We start from the raw sequence: 15,819 nt of genomic DNA, 5'->3' as shown, positions 1-15,819 counted from the left end.
CCCTCAGAAATAGGCGATGGGCTCTGATTGGTTAGCTAGCCCAGTGTGTTGTGATTGGCTAAACCGCCTCTAGTGCGCGTCTAAACGTCCCACCCCTCACCTCAGCGGTATGTGCTCCGGTTGTATTGTAAACAACGGCGTCGTTAATATCGCTTATCAGTTTGAGCCCGATTGAGAAGCAGAGGATATTAATGAAGAGGATCGTGCAGAACCTGTACAAGCACAGCTTTTAATGGTAGGCCTATGTTTTTTGTTTGTTGTTGTCTCATACTTTTAGATACGCTGTTATTTGTAAATGCTACTGCTTATGTTAGCTTTTAATGTTTAACGCCATGTTTAACGCTTCTCACAGCTATGTGAAAATAAGTGTATAATTGGAAACACCCCTTTAAAATGTAATTTATTCCTGTGATGCAAAGCTGAATTTTCAGCATCATTACTCCAGTCTTCAGTGTCACATGATCCTTCTTATATGCTGATTACTATCAATGCTAAAAACAGTTTTTGATGCTTAATATTTTTTTGGAAACTTCAATACACTACCAAACAAAAGTTTGAGCTAAGTAAGAAAAACATATATAGTCTTTTATTCAGCACTGGCACAATAAATTGATCAAAAGTGTCAGTAAAGACATGTATAATCATACAAAAGATTTCTATTTCAAAATGCTATTCTTCACAACCTAAAAGTCTTTTCATGATCCAGTCAAATCCTGGTGGATATAAAGTACCACACTATATTATTTCCCACAAAATATTCTGTTCAACCCGGAAATACCTCACAGTGCATTGTGAATGCATAATTGAAGTTTTATGATTTGGATGAAGATCAAAACACGTTTGTGCTAAAAATTTAATGCAGAAAAAGTTTTCTAGAACTGTACAAAACTGTCCCAAATGAAAGGAAAAACAGGGCAGGCTGAGAGAAATAAAGGATGGTCAGGCTGCAGAGAGAAACTAGCTCACTGAACAAATACACACATCACCACCAGAGACAAACTCACCCTACAGTGACAGAAAATCAATTCAACACCTCACACACACATTTACAGTCACACAGAAACATGTTCTAATCTTCATCAAGCACACCCACTGAAACAGAAACTGAGCTAAAGACTATAAGAAACAGGATGAGCAAGTGAGGAAAAGGCAGGTCTGAACAGCTGTTCTCCTATGGAGGTCTCTCCATCTCTGACCTCCTTCCTGAATACATCAAACCTTCAGACTCTGCTGTTGAGTGTCTGCACCGGTTCTGTTCTGACTCAGCGGCCCACCCTAGACAGCGCTGCTCCCTGAATGTAGTTATGTCTGAACTCCTCATGTTCTGAGGGTCAAAACACACATTCAGCTGGAAAATAAAACAAAAACTCGCCTTCTTCCCATATTAAACACTGAAGCTGCGTTCGTAAACACAGTAAAATTTTTAAGAAGTACCAAAACACTTCTTGGAGATGACAGCACCCTGGCTTTTTGGACATTTACTGTAGTAGTACCACAGTACTCTCCAGACATCCTCAGAGTTCCATGTTAATACTTTAGTATATAAAGACTGTAATCATTCAGTAATGTGGAATATCAGCCCCAAATTAGCAGATTAGAATGATTTCTGAAGGATCATGTAGCGCTGAAGACTGGAGTAATGATGCTGAAAATGTAGTTTTGCCATCACAGAAATGAATTACATTTTAAAATATATTGTAAACTGTACTGTAGTAATATTTTAAAATTACAATTTTTTACTGTATTTTTCATCAAATAATGCAGCCTGCCACAATACTATATTGTCTACTCCCCACAAAGAATATATTTAATAAATTACAATTAAATAATCATCTAGAGATGAAAGCTATTTAAAAGTTAAAAATATATATAATTAGCTTGCATGAGGTTCTTAATAATTAAATTAATTGCAACTAAGACATCTATTTTTTTGCTAAAAAATGAAGAAAATGTATTACATGGCAGATGAGTAAATTTAAGAGCCGTAAAATGTGGCTTTAGAAGTCAATATTTTGAACAATTTGTAAAAAATATTTAAATAAATTACCATGCTAAACTGACAGGCCTATTTACTGCACATACAAAAACACCCAAATAGTTGGATTAGGGTTAGATCATCTTAATTTAAAAACTACTGAATCATATGGGAGGTGCCCATCATGATATAAAAACAAATGTCTATGTGCTTGTGTGTTTATGTATGTACGCAAATGTTTCTTGGAAGATTTAACTTTTGTGTGTTAATTGTCTTTGCAGCATTTGTGAGAGTTTGTGTATGTGTTTGTAATTATGTGTGTAATTAATTCTGTTCTCAAAGCTACAATGGAAATACAAAAGGCTATAATTCTAGGTTTACAACTCTAGAGTCCATGGAGAGCGAAGGCAGAGAAGGAGGAGTGTGTGATTGGGTGGAGGAGAGTGATACGCCCTCCTCGAGGGAACGCGGGGTGTTTTCCCTCCCTGATTCTTTACAGCTGGACAGGAATTCCCGCCATATGAAACAGACTATTCCATACTGACAGAACTCCCAGCCATGAGGAAAGCATGATCACCAACAGAGAATGAGACAGGATTGCATATGTGCCATATGAGAACATTTAGCTGACGCTTTTCCTTTCTTCACAACAGACGTCATGCAGACTGGAGTCAAGATGTACTGGTAACTTATAAATATACATGTGCAGTTCAAGTAAAATTAATAACATGTAGTAGAAGACATACATATATGCTGTATTTTGCACCAGTCCCTAATAATAATAATACTAATAGGTAACAATTTTATATCTTAACCTATCATAAAATAATTTACAATCATGAATACATTATATAAATCAGTAGTTAATATAGTAGTAAATAGTAGTTAATATCCATTCAAATATTTAGAAATGTTAATTTATATATTTATTTATTTATATTATTATATTATTATTATTATATACAGTATAAATCTGACTAACCAAACACACACACACACATGGAGTAGAATATGAACAGCCACTCCCTTCTGAGCAACCCAAAAGCACAGTCCAAATGTGAGCTCATGCTTATGGGGACAGAAAACACACACACACAAACACACAAGTACACTCCTACATTTAAAGTGCAAATGTCAGCAGAGACACTTGAAATCATTTGAGAATGACTATGGGGAAAACACAGAGTACTTGTTAAATTAGAGGGTGATGGTACTGGTTGGGCTGATTAAATAGCCACTACTGTCTAAAAAGCATTATTAAAACACTTTTTAATATTATAGCAGTGTAACTGAACTATTTGTATATACATTTTCAAAAGAGGCAATTCAAATGGGTGTTGTACTAACACTCTGTACTGGTAACACACATATGAGAGGCAATGTACAAACACATTGCTTAAACATAAATAAACCATACAATTATGCTTTATCCCAAACAATATTGAAATAGACAACACAGCCACACTCTCCCTTAAAAACTACCACTAATACATAACTCATTTACAAAAAAGTACAAGCCAATCCAATCATATCCAAAACTCCATCAGAAGCATTTGTACTCACAGGTCTGGTTCTCTTGGGTAGTCTGAAACTCCTCCACCTGGGCATGATTCTATCTGTACCACCAATCCAACCAACCAGAAGTCAGTCTGCCAACCAGATCCGCCTTCTGATTGGCTGACAGTCAGGTAGAAAACAGTCTAACCGAAGTGCTCACTCCCAGAGTCTCACACAGAGCTAGTGACTAAACTCATGCTCATCATGTTCTTTAGAGAGTGTGGAGAATAATTATTGCGCTGTCAAATAGATCTTCACAGCTGAGGAGTGTTGAGAGGGTTCTGCTCATATGGGAGAGAGAGGGAGAAACTGAGAGAAAGAGGAGGAAAACAAGCACAGACTCCAACAGAACTAAGAAAAGTGAGAGAGGAGGAAAAATGAAATGAACAGATGCAACACCCCAAACTGGGCAAGGAAAGAATGAGGTGTGTGTGTGTGTGTGTGTGTGTGTGCACATGTGCTTGTGAGATAAAGACAGAGAGCATATGGAAGACACACACAGTCACAGGGTCATAGATTTCATATATTTTTGAAAACAAGAAACATTACTCACTATAACTGAAGTGTCAACTCTAAATCAAACAGAATATATCTAAACAGACACACACACACACATACAAATCCACCTGCAGACATCTACAGTTTTTATATAAAAAATAATTCTATTTTATAAAGACTAAACCTTAAAGGGGTGGTTCACTGGTTTTTTTCTAGGCTTGATTGTGTTTATGGAATGCAGTCTAATATTTATCCTGATTAAAGCTTTAATACAGTACGGCAATTGCACGCGCGTTTGTTTAACGCTTCTCACAGCTATGTGAAAATAAGTATATAATTGGAACAGTTCATTATTGGAGCTGAGCTGAATGAGAGAGAGAGAGAGAGAGAGAGAGAGATGCAGAGTGTGTGCAGAGCAGGGGACGCGAGGAACAGTATTAAGAACCTCTGCTTTAGAACATTGATTTTGAAACTTGTGAATCCATTAGAATCGTTAGAAGACAGAATCGCGATTCATATATGAATAGATTTTTATGTGCACCTCTAGTTTTGAATGAATGAGTGAATTAATTAATTTATCTGGGTTTGTTACGTCACGAACCCGGGAAGTAACTCGTTGTAGTCCCTACCAGCCGTTTTTGTAGGCATTAAACTGCCAGAATTTTAAAAGACTATATCTCCGTTTGCATTGAACTTTCAGCTTCATAACTTTGCAGATATTGTTTATGCTCAAACAGCAACATTACACACTAACTAACATTAAAAAAGTGAAATCGCAATGAACCACCCCTTTAAGGCTACTCCGAAATAATTCATTTATTTATTTGCATTTTTGGAATAAAAACATATAAACAAACATTATTTGGTTTGCTTCTGAATTATTATTTATTATTATACTGTACATATTATATTATTATTTGAGGATGACGTTAAAATGGAGGTTTTGTCAAATTTAGCTAACTTCTGGGACAAATGCTGACAGCAGTGAGCAAACCGCACTACGCAGAGACACAAACAAGTTAAGAAATGTCTAGTCTGTAAAAATAGGGAATATGAGAAGCCTATATATAGTTTTATATTTGAATACCCACTGACACAGCCATACATACACACAAACTCACAAACCTCAAACCACAATGACATAAGAAGGCCCTAGCAGTACAATAACTCCAAAGAGACAGACCGCTAACAGAAAAAAGAGAGAGAGAAAAAAAGACATGAAAATTATATGTGAGTAATTATGTGACTAATGGCTTGATTTGCATTAGTTGCTTTGTTAGGTGATTTACGCTAAATAAACTGTAAATGTAACATTCTTTTGACTAGCATAAAGTCTGGTTCACAATGAAGCTAATTCTGGCTAAAAATGGCTCATTTAGACAGGAGGACTGACATATAAAGTGGCCAATCACAGCTGTCAGACTTGCTTCTCATTTCTTATTATAATTGCTGATGTCTAAGTAAGGTGTACATGCAGGACTGCTCAAAAATGTCATGTTTATACAAACTTTTGATTATCTTTTAAAAGGTTGATGCCATTCATGTTACTATAAATCTATTGCAAATAAACCCATCCCTAAGTAGCCAATCAGATTTGGAGCTAGCAGTTTCCACCAACACTTGCCATTTTGTGTGTAACATTCAGTGTCAGACAGTCAGTGAAAGGTCAGTAGGTGTGCCATCTGCGACGGAGACAAGTCCGTGTCCTGACTTAAACCACATGAACACCGCAAAACAACTGATCTGGCAAGAGAGTGTGTTAGAAAAAATGTTTCTAGGAAACATGCGCTGCTCTTGACTCAGAGCTTTTTAGTCTGTAATTAGACGGTTGAATGAAACAAGAGCAGAGAGACTGGCCCAAGGTTAAGAGCAGGCGCAAGTAATAATAAAATTACAGAAAAATGACAGACGGAGAGATTAGGAGCAATAATACAGTTTTTGCCGCATTGACATACTGGATGGGAATAACAGTGAATCAGAGCCAAATTTAGTTAGTGGGACAGGGAGGAAAGCTATATAGCAAAAACAAGGCAACAAGAAAGTTGGTGAAACATGTATATTGTTTCTATTTCAAATAGAAAATGCAGTACTTTTGAACTTTCTATTCAACAAATAATCCTGAAAAAATGTATCATGGTTTCCACAAAATATTAAACAGCACATCTGTTTTCAACACTGATAATAAATAATGTTTCTTCACCAAATCAGCATATTAGAATGATTTCTGAAGGATCATGTGACACTGAAGACTGGAGTAATGATGCTAAATATTCAGCTTTGTCATCACAGGAATAGATTGCATATTATTATTATTTTTTTTTTAAATAGAGATATTTTTGATCATATAAATGCAGCCTTGGTGAGCATAAAAGTCTTCTTTCAAAAACCCCCAAATACATAAAAACATACCATGATACCCATGTACAAACTCTAGAGTCAAATACACACACACACACACACACACGCACGCACGCACGCACACACACACACAAACACGCACGCACGCACGCACACACACACTCACACTCACACACACACACACACACACACACACACACACACACACACACACACACACACACACACACACACACACACATACCACAGAGGAACTGGTGGTGTCTAAACAGACGTATGTGTGTATGAGACAATCAAATTTTCCATAGGGGAGTATCTCCCATTTGACAGAAATGTTTGAGGAGTAATTTTAAAAATCCTCACACAGTCAAACCTGCTTACACAAAGACAAACAAGCAATCAACCAACATAAAACAAACCAAAAAAAGCATGTTGTACAGTTACATTAATATCAGCTCTCTTCTTGAACTTAATTTTGATACCAATAAACTTAACCTTAGGCTTCTGGAGTTTCTCTATGTTTAAAATTTTTACAAATCTTCACAGTCAAACCTGCATGTCTAGCCACTCACCTCAATTGTCACTACACGATGCTGACCAAGCCAAATGGCAATACAGTGTCAGGGACTACATAGTGGATGTCATGGTGTTATTGTTGTGATTTTTGTAGTGTAGTTGTACCTTGTCACTGTCTACAGTGTTCTGGGAGGTGCGGGAAGCGATGGAGATTGTGTCCGGCTGACTGCTGGCATCACCCTGACTGTCTGCGTCCTCTGTAGTTTCCCTGAAAGATTAAATAAATATTATAAACTTCATTTCCACTGCAATACACATACACAATCTATAATAAAAACCCTAGCAGCAAGTGCTGTGATAAGAGCTGTGCACTTTGTGAGTACTGATGTATGGATTCTCTCAATGCAGATTTGAGAAGAAACTGAGCAGAGAAAAAAAAAGAAAAATCTATGTTTTAGGTGGATGAAGTGAAATACCTCTTGCTTATGCTACGCTGTCTGGCTGGGGTTTTGGGAGGGTGTATGGGCTCCTTTAGCGCCCCCTTCAGGTGGATTGTTCTCTCCTGAATCACTTCCCTGATGTTCCGGATCCACTCCTGTTTCACTTCTATACTGGAGGCCTTTGGGTGGATGAGAGGATGTGTATAAATGAAAAAAGATGACAAAGCATGATTTCACAAGCCAGATTTGAACTTGCATCACTCAAATGAGTATAATGGCACAACGCATATGCACCAGGGTCAGAAATTAACCAAGGCCAAAATTACCACTAAATATGAGAAACATGCCCCAAATATTTAAAATGTGGGAGCAAAAAAAAATTCCATTTTAGAGAATCTTTCGGGTTTTAATATATAATTTCTAGAACATTTGATATATTCCAAACAGGGCTGCAATTGTCATTAATTTTAACTGTTATAATTTTATTTCAGAACTGAAAACAAAATAATAGGCCTCTGTGCAAATCACGAAGAACAAAATAAATCAGTTATTTTTATATTATTATTTTATGAAATGTGGTAGCAGTGTTAAAATAATAAATGTTTTAACCCTGACGTATGAAATAATAGTAAATACTGAAATGGAACAGTTTATTGAACCTTTAGATAAAAAAATTTTTTTTTAAATTGCATCCATGTTTTTTTGTTGAATATCGTATTTGATACATCAGGCTTATAATATATTCATAATATTGTGTTCTAGGTGTCATGTTTGGTTAGGACACAGTGTAAAAAGCCTACTGTATGTTAAAAAAATTTACCGTTATACCTCATGAAGGTAAAAATATTAAAGGGGTCCAATTATGCTTTTTCACTTTTTCAACTTTAGTTAGTCTGTAATGTTGCTGTTTGACCATAAAAAATATCTACAAAGTTACAAAGCTCTTCTTCAAAAGGAGATATTTTATTTTATTTTATTTATTTATATAAACTACAGCGAATGACTCGTTTGGACTACAACGCATATTTTCCGGGATTTGTGATATCACAAATACCGACGAATGGGATGAGACCTGGTTGAGCTGCACTAGAGAAGGCAACGAGTGTTATCACTATGTCGGAGACGCGCTAGTTTCCCCAAGGCAGACGAACTTAGAGTGGTTACAATCATCCAGGTTTAAATCGCGCTCAAATTGATTTGATTTTGACGCAATATTTACACTGAAGCTCGCAGGCGGCTATGGTAAGGCATGAGTGCTATGGTAAGGCAGGCGCCGAGTGCTGCCAATCACAACACACACTGGTCCAGCTAACCAATCACAACACATTTCGTATTTCAGAAGGCGGGCCTTCATTTGATACAGGAACTGTTCATGCCAGACTGAGGAGAGAGGTGTTGTAATAATGTAAAATATGTGAAAAATAATGTATTTTTCGAACAACCTAGTATGAGAGCCTGTTCTAGTACACCCCCAATCGTTCATGCCAGACTGGGGAGAGAGGTGTTGTAATAATGTAAAATATGTGAAAAATAATGTGTTTTTCGAACAACCTAGTATGAGAGCCTGTTCTAGTACACCCCCAAAACAAAATCAAGACTTTGTAAAAGAGCATAATAGGACCCCTTTAATGTCTAACTAGCACTAGCTATGATTCTGCTCTGCCATATCTGTGGGTTTATCTGACACAGATACACATAGACATACACATATACACATCTTACCTTGAGAACTGTTTTGTTGTCAGATGTAGGCGTCCGGCCGGCCCACAGAGCAAACTTACACGGATCACCTTCAATGTGTTCGGTGACTCCTAACTCTGATGTCTGTCAAAACACATTTGAATTCACACTACCACTAACGACTTACTAATAAAGTGGGAAAAAGGCACTAAAGACCTCATTTAGCCGATGATGTTTACACTTCTTGACAACTTATCATCCTGGAGCTCCTTACCAGCAGCTTGTTCTTGTAAACATATTTGGTGCGTCCTGACGAGTCTTTCATCTCTTTACTGAAAACGAGGGAGATCTCAAAAAGGAAGAGATGTCGGTCCCGGCCCTTGCGGATCAGAGATTTGGGGTCCCACACCTGGAAGGTGTCCTGTAGGATTAGCTCACCCTGTACAGCCAGGTTCTCATCAAAACCTGATACCAGAACCACAATTACACAGATAAACAAATGCATAAATGCAAAAATACCAACAGCACATCATTGACCTGAAATTACGATTCTAGCTTCATCAAACAAAAAAAATAAAATAAATAATAATAAAAACATATTTAATAATAAATAAAATGTCGTAATCTTTTTATAATAATTATACAGTTAATATTATTTAATTTAATAATAAATAAAACTAAATAAAAACAAACAAAAAATGTATTTCATTTTCAAATTGTATTTTAATATCTGAAAAATGCATTCTCTTTGTACAGTATATAGGCTTAAAAAACATTAAACTTCCAATTTGTTTAAAAATCTGTAATTTTGTGTTGAATAATTGTGGATTATGTGAACTTTAAAAACAACAACAACAATAACAACAAATAAACCATCTGTGAACAAAAAAATAGAATCTGTTTTCAAGAAAATGCTTGAAAAGCTATTTGCGACTTAAAACTCTTCTGCACACAGTACAGCTGCTGTAAATATCGCTTACCCTCCAGCATGCTGACGTGCATGGCGTCATTAGCACGTTTAGGCACACTGAGCATCACCTCCAAACCCTCCTTTATTTCTCCTTTCCCTTCCTCACAACACGTCAGCAACTCCTGTTCACGAACACATTTGCACCAACACGCAGAGACACAAACACAACAATTTAGTGCTGCAAACTGATTCACAGTCTGAACAAAAACACTTCATCTCCACCTTCAGCAAGAGCTGGTATTTGGTGATTCTCTGAACGGGTTTGATCAGGTACGATGAGATTGAATTGGCCAGTCCATGTCTCCGTTGTATCTCCTGTGAGAAACAGCATTAAATATCCATGAGTTTTATTGCATAAAAGTTGACAAATATAACATAAACAGAATTGATTCATTTGGAACAGAGCAGTAAGGGTGGATGAGAGCAGATTTCTGGCGCCCCCTGTCTGCTCTTTGAGTCATTCCTATCATCTCACCCCCACACCAGACAAACCTCCAAAATGAACTGAGAGAAAAAAGAAAATCAACTCACATCAAAGAACCTTCCGGCCTGGCCCTGGATGAGTTGACTGGAGTCAGGTTTGTTTTTGCAGTAGGTGACGTACATATGGAACTTATCAGCCTTCAGAACATGGAAAAAATAAACACTTTTCCTATTTATGTTGCAAGCATCATCACCAGAGTTTGAAAGTACCAAAGTACCAGACGCTACTGCTTAAACATTAATACTTCACAGCTGAATTGATATTTTGGACCTTTTAAGCTTTAAATAATGATTAAAATACAGCGTGGGCAAATTTCCAATTTTTGCAGCCTCTCAGCACACATTGGTTTTTAAATATTCATAAATAGTAAAATGATGATGAGTAGTCCATACTGCAATCACAATATGTTCTCCAAACAAAGAAAAATTGAGGAAAAAAGACAATGATTCATCTGTATCTCACCCATGTGACAAAACAATGGCCCACATCTTCTGGGAGCTGCTCATAGTTTTCAAGCTCTTTCAGAAAAATGCTGCAAAAACAAATAATGGAAAAACATAACTAGATTTATCTAGTTTTCTTTTGCTAATGACTGACACTTGGCCATTTTGAGTATATCAGCATGATCATTCTGCCTTGATCATGTGAGATCAGTGTTATTTTTATATACTATTATAATATTTATTGATATTTTGAGTTAGCTTTTAATTTTAATTTTCAGGTTTTATTTAAATGTTAAGTTTTAGTAATGTTGTTTTGTCATTTTTATTTATTTTTTTATTTTTTTATATTCCTACATAGCATTTATTTTTTTATTATTTTATTAATTATTTTATTACAGTTGCCAAGGTTACACTTCTAATTTTAGTTTTTTTAAGTTTTAAGTTTTTCAATATATCTTCAATATTTATATTTTATTTTATTTCAACTTTGTTTCAATAAGCAAAAATTATTTTCAATAGATTTACTTTTGTAACAACACTGCTTGAGATAAAAACTTGACAGAAATGCGTCAGCGAAGCAACTGCCATTGAGATGAATGGGAATGTTAATGGATAGGTTTCTCCAGGTATTATAGATCTCCTTGGCAAGCATCACTAATTACTCACATACTTGCACAGGCCATCAAAATTACAGCTTTATGAGCCATCAAACTGACAGCTTTACCCCTAAGCTATATGCATATAGAAAATCAACACTACATAAACCTGGATATAAAGCCTGTTTGGAAACATACTTGTTGTGGAATTCATAAATCTCCTGAATATTCCCAAAGATCACATGTTCTTTGTTTGCAATTCCAGATGGGATCTCCGCACCGCTTGTCATTTCCCAGAGAAAAGTCTGCGCATAAATGCACAAGGGAGGTTAGTTCATCCTAAGTTCACAATTAATTTTACTCAGACAGCATTTCAGGCAAAGTACAGTATGTAACTATGCAACCTTGGATGATTCTTGCAATCAAAAGCCATAACTGTCTGAGATCAGTAAGAAAACCTCTAAAGCTTCACTTTGGCAGACACTCTCACCTCCAAACACTCCTGTAGGTCTCGTACATAAGCTCTTTCTGTCTGGAGCAGCTCAGCCATAATATACCTACACAGAGACCAAAATGCCCCACTGAAAGCCCAGCAAATTACAGACATTGAAATGCAAAGAACGCCTGAGATAGCACTTCATAACACAAAGCTAATTCTTCAGGAAATTATTTAGATTAAAAAGGATTTTGTGTGAAGACGAAGCTATTGATGCCGTGATTTAGTTTGGGACTATCTGCTTAACCTGCGCACAGGAAGCTGGCACACAGCATGAGGATTCTGAGTCATATTTGACTAAACCTCTCTTAGTCATGAAGTTAATTCATTACTCACTCTTTCTTTCTGGCAGATTTCTTCTTTTCCTCATTAACTTCATGGTCAGGATCGTTGAGGTTGACCTCTGGGTCAGTGTGGGTCAAGCTGGCTGGTATAATATCCAGCTCCAGATCTTTATTGTCCTGTTAAGAGAGATCAGAGGAAATACCGGAAATTACAGTGTGTTTTTATGGTAAACTTTTGATACATCGTGATACGAACCTCTAAAACAGTATAAATAGTAGAACAGGATTTTAAAAACTATTGATGAAAATTAAGATTTATAAATATATAAAATAATGCATGAAATAGAATAAATGCAGGATATATATCCTGAAAAGATATCAACTGGCTTTGCTCGACCCCTCACCTCAGAACACACCCCTAGAGCTCGGTCCAAGCTGCAGCGGTACTGACCCATCCGCATGGAGAAGTCTCGATACCGCCTGTCAACCGTAGACACCCACCTCTTGAGCTCGGTCACATGGAGATGCCCTTTTTCAACCAGACTACCAGCCAGCTGGATCAACAGCTTCACCTTCTCCTGCGTTTGCTGGAAGAGAACAACCAGCATAATGTATGTATGTTTATATATATTTATCACAACAAATCACGTAAATGAACTTTTCCACGACATTCTAATTTATTGAGATGCACCTATATACACAAACACACACACACACACACAGGTTTAGAGAAATGCAGTGTTTACAAAAATTCTCCTTGTGTGTTCCACAAAAGCATGAAGGGCTGGAACAACATGACAGTGAGTATATGATGACAGTATTTTTAATAACTGCCCTTAATGACGGAGGTTTTTACCTTTGCAGATACACGAAAATTTTCGTACTCTTTTAGTAGTTCCTGAGTTTTTCCGCTGGTATCACCAGCCGATGTGTGTGTGGATAGAAAATATTCTCCCGTCTCCTGTAACCAGTCTATGGCCTGCGTACAGAGCACAATTTTTAAAAGGTAAACACCATTTCATGTGTTTACAATCTCTCCTCTTATTGGATATTTTTAGCATCTTTCCATTTTCTATACTACACAAATGACTAACGTATGGGTTAAACATAAAAGGTTGCTCGGTTAAACTCCTTTTAACCCTTGTGAAAAAGAAATGCACTTAATTGTATTGAATGCACAGTTTTAGTGTATTTAAAATCTTACAAGTATATTTTAATGAAATAAAAGGCAACTGAAAGAGTACTGCAAGAGTACACTTTCCTGACTATGTTTTTAACATGACTATGTTTCATAAACACTTAAAAAATTCACTTTGTAAAGTCAAATTAAACGTTTTACATTAAAGTACATTTTAAATCATTATTTTTCATAATCTCCTGTTTAGAGATTATGAGGTACTTTAAAGAAGTGCATTTATTTTGTTTTGTTGACTAACATACCAATGCACATGATTATAATTGTATTAAATTTAAAAAATGTTTTACTAAATTGCAACTTCCTCATTACAAATGTGTAATTACAATTATATTTTAATAATGACATGAAAGTTTAAGTAGAAATTATGATAATATTTTAGTTTACCATAAATGCTTGTCAGTATATTTGGCAGTACTCTCTGACCATATTTCAAAGACAATAGAAGTAATTATGAAATTACATATAAAGATGTAATTTAGTCCTACTCAAGTGGGTCAAAAAACACTCTAAGGTTCAGATATTTGCTTTTAATATAAATTTAAACTATTTATAAAATGTTCATTTACCGTAATTGCAATTAACATGCAATTAAGTGTCTGAAAACATGGCATCCAGTTCACACTTAAGTATGTTCTTTTATTTCTGTAATAAATTCTCTTTTTAAATGTATTCTAAAGTGAAGTTCTTTTTCACAAGGGAAGACAAAACCAAAACCACCATCATTATCGAATCCTTCAAAAACTGTGCTTGGATAAAGCTCTCTCACTCACCTGTTTAGCATGTCGTTCAAACAGAACGTACTGTTGGCATTGATCTAAACGTCTTTTTTTCATAGTCCAGAAATGAAGGACACGGTTTTCCCTCTGTAGCAGCTCACTCAGAATGGCTAAATATAAGACGACACAAGACAAGATCGATAAACAAATACAAACATTCAGACACAATGACATACAGACAGACAGTATATTTTGCTGGTATAATGTCTTTAAGTAGACCTGAACTGACCTTTTACTTGGGACTCAGTGGATCGATTGTGGGTGGCGACCCCAGGCATGCTCACATTGTTTCGATGGATGTACTTAAGAAAGACCTCCGCGTTACGACGTGCTAAAGTACATGCCTAAAACCAGAGAAATGAAACATTTTGTAGGACCAGTGCATCTAAACAACTGCACAGTGACATCATCATTGACCATATTGATAGCAGCTGGAGTTTGATGTAAGATGGACAGTGACACTGCTAATGACACTAATAATTTTTGTTCATGGTTTCTTTATTTCAAAAGGAAATCCTTTTTTTCCATGCTATGACCCATTTAAACTGACACATATGTGGTCACATATGGCAAAATATTTTGTTTTGCTGCAGATGCAGTTTTTAAAAAATATAAAAAGGACAAATTGGTGAGAAAGCTGAAGAGCTTCTGTTGCAGGTGTTTGAGTCTGACTGTGTGTTCGTGTATGTGTGTATGAGAGAGAGGTGTACCTTGAGAAAGGCTTCTTTCTGCTCCAGGTGTTTGTTGATGAGAGGGCTGACGTGGTCCGTCTCTGCCGTTGAGCCCAGTTTATCATTACCTCCGCACCAGTCCTCCTCTCTCCTGTACTCCAATTCCAGACTCTCCAATACATTACATACCTTAGACGGACATACAGTATGTTACATACACAGTAGCATCAAACCTTAACTTAAGTCTCTGTACTGTTCACAGTGGTCAGTCATAGAGCAGGGTAGCCAATCACAGATATAATCTAAATATAAATAATAGAATACAATGTAATGACAGCAAATGGACATATATAAAATGTGTGCCATTTAATAAAAGAAAATAATAATAATTGGAATATTTATTCCAGAATTCATTGAAAAAATATTTGACAATAGAAAGCATATTTTCGGTAGATTCTGGAACTGACACTAGAGGGAGCTAACATTTCTGTTAAGGCAATGGTTCTCAATTCCAGTCCTGGCGACCCCCTGCTCTGCAGATTTTGCATGTCTCTCTTATTTAAAGGGGTCATGTGATGCTGCTAAAAAGAACATTATTTGGTGTATTTGGTGTAATGCAATGTGTTTATGCGGTTTAAGGTTAAAAAAACACATTATTTTCCACATAATGTATATTATTGTTGCTCCTCTATGCCCCGCCTTTCTGAAACGCGTCGATTTTTACAAAGCTCATCGTTCTGAAAAGCGAGGTGTACGCTGATTGGCCAGCTATCCAGTGCGTTGTGATTGGCCGAATTCCTCAAGCGTGTGACGGAAATGTTACGCCCCTTACCATACTGTGATGCCGTGTCCCGGCGCGACAAGACAAAAACAATAA

At 36.3% G+C, this 15,819-nt stretch overlaps 1 protein-coding gene across 1 annotated transcript in view; it reads right to left on the bottom strand.

Annotated features, from left to right (window-relative positions):
• LOC107705539 (kalirin-like) overlaps window positions 1-15,819 on the bottom strand; it is a 93,587-nt gene that overhangs the window by 23,841 nt on the left and 53,927 nt on the right. Inside the window, exons 18-33 of the mRNA XM_016508848.1 lie at window positions 14,982-15,131; window positions 14,501-14,615; window positions 14,266-14,381; window positions 13,154-13,276; window positions 12,702-12,884; window positions 12,350-12,474; window positions 12,008-12,074; window positions 11,716-11,822; window positions 10,941-11,010; window positions 10,526-10,615; window positions 10,217-10,309; window positions 10,005-10,116; window positions 9,299-9,489; window positions 9,067-9,168; window positions 7,381-7,523; window positions 7,070-7,172 (exon numbers count right to left, since the gene is read on the bottom strand). Of these exons, the coding sequence (XP_016364334.1) occupies window positions 7,070-7,172; window positions 7,381-7,523; window positions 9,067-9,168; window positions 9,299-9,489; window positions 10,005-10,116; window positions 10,217-10,309; window positions 10,526-10,615; window positions 10,941-11,010; window positions 11,716-11,822; window positions 12,008-12,074; window positions 12,350-12,474; window positions 12,702-12,884; window positions 13,154-13,276; window positions 14,266-14,381; window positions 14,501-14,615; window positions 14,982-15,131 (1,890 nt within the window). The remainder of the gene's footprint in view (window positions 1-7,069; window positions 7,173-7,380; window positions 7,524-9,066; window positions 9,169-9,298; window positions 9,490-10,004; window positions 10,117-10,216; window positions 10,310-10,525; window positions 10,616-10,940; window positions 11,011-11,715; window positions 11,823-12,007; window positions 12,075-12,349; window positions 12,475-12,701; window positions 12,885-13,153; window positions 13,277-14,265; window positions 14,382-14,500; window positions 14,616-14,981; window positions 15,132-15,819) is intronic.

The sequence above is a fragment of the Sinocyclocheilus rhinocerous genome, unplaced genomic scaffold (assembly GCF_001515625.1).
Source record: "Sinocyclocheilus rhinocerous isolate Xijiao unplaced genomic scaffold, SAMN03320098_v1.1 scaffold504, whole genome shotgun sequence".
Classification (NCBI taxonomy): domain Eukaryota; kingdom Metazoa; phylum Chordata; class Actinopteri; order Cypriniformes; family Cyprinidae; genus Sinocyclocheilus; species Sinocyclocheilus rhinocerous.
The sequence above is the reverse complement of the archived record's forward strand: the minus strand, read 5'-3'. Positions and strand labels throughout refer to the sequence as shown.